The sequence below is a fragment of the Wasmannia auropunctata genome, unplaced genomic scaffold (genome assembly GCF_000956235.1).
Source record: "Wasmannia auropunctata unplaced genomic scaffold, wasmannia.A_1.0 LD336085.1, whole genome shotgun sequence".
NCBI classification, from domain to species: domain Eukaryota; kingdom Metazoa; phylum Arthropoda; class Insecta; order Hymenoptera; family Formicidae; genus Wasmannia; species Wasmannia auropunctata.
In genome coordinates, this window is record NW_012026805.1 from 3,033,696 (window position 1) to 3,034,905 (window position 1,210).

Consider the following 1,210-nt stretch of genomic DNA (forward strand, 5'->3'; position numbering starts at 1 on the left):
CATTTTAAAGTAGAGGCCTTACCCTTTAAATCGCGTTAAGGAACAATGTCCTGCGATTCCGGGAAGCCGAGATATTGGTTTCTGAAAATCGACAAAATTTGCAGTTTTTAAAGTGCTCCCCTAATTTTTTTGCGTAGTGTATTTTTATATATATTTTATATTTGTTAGGCGTTTTGTCATTCAACGGTTATTGCAGACCTTTTGATATTGCTGCAAATGGTTATGTGCGTAGCGAAACAGTATCAGTAATATATCTTCAAAAGGTGAAGAATGCGAAGAGGATTTATGCAATATGTCCGCATATTAAATTAAACTGTGATGGTTATAAAGAAGAAGGAATAACATACCCATCGTCGTTTATGCAAAGTACTTTACTAACAGAATTTTATAATGAATGCGGAATACCGACATCTTGTTTGGATTACATAGAGGCACATGGCACCGGTACCAAAGCTGGCGATCCCCCAGAAATTAGTGCTATCTCTAATGTATTGTGTAATAATAGAGAAACTCCATTAATGATCGGCTCTATAAAATCCAATCTTGGTCATGCTGAACCTGCTAGCGGTTTCACTCAAATCGCTAAGGTAAAACAATTGGCATCCGTTTTCATTTATTATTATAAAATTTGTTTTTATTTTACGTAATCATATATATATATATATATATACACAAAAAGAGAAGATTTATTTAAGAATATTCGTAATATAAAATAAAAATTATTTGATAAAATCACTTTGTAGTAGAGAAATTTAATACTGTGAGTATTAAATATTTTATGAGTAATAATTAATTTGTTAATAACGACAGTTAAACGAAAAACCACATTTTGTCTCTCTCAAATATATTGCGTTAATACGTTTCTCAAAGATTTTTTTCGCGCTAAATATGATGCCGTTGGCAGAGTTTGCTTAGCACGTCAGAATTTTGAGTTAATTGAAAAAAAGCCAATAATAGCGTTGTTGATCACTTTTAACATTTTTTTGGAGACAAAAAGAAAATCGGTTTCTAAATAAACTCTACGGGATCTGGAAGTATAATTCAAGAGCTTTCAAACGAACATGATTTCTGATATTAGTACAAAACATATTCTTGACAAAGTTAATCTTATAGCCCAGTCAAACTAGATTATAATAAGAAAACAATTGCTGAAAGCTGAATTTTTGTATATAGGCTTAAAATATTGTACTTTTTAACATATCAAAAGTCC

General features: G+C 30.9%; 1 protein-coding gene across 1 annotated transcript in view; it reads left to right on the top strand.

The window, feature by feature from the left end:
* LOC105448548 (fatty acid synthase-like) overlaps window positions 1-931 on the top strand; it is a 5,410-nt gene extending 4,479 nt beyond the window's left edge. Inside the window, exons 3-5 of the mRNA XM_011687193.1 lie at window positions 14-77; window positions 169-599; window positions 905-931. Coding sequence (XP_011685495.1) covers window positions 14-77; window positions 169-599; window positions 905-931 — 522 coding nt within the window. The remainder of the gene's footprint in view (window positions 1-13; window positions 78-168; window positions 600-904) is intronic.
* Window positions 932-1,210: the final 279 nt, after the last annotated feature.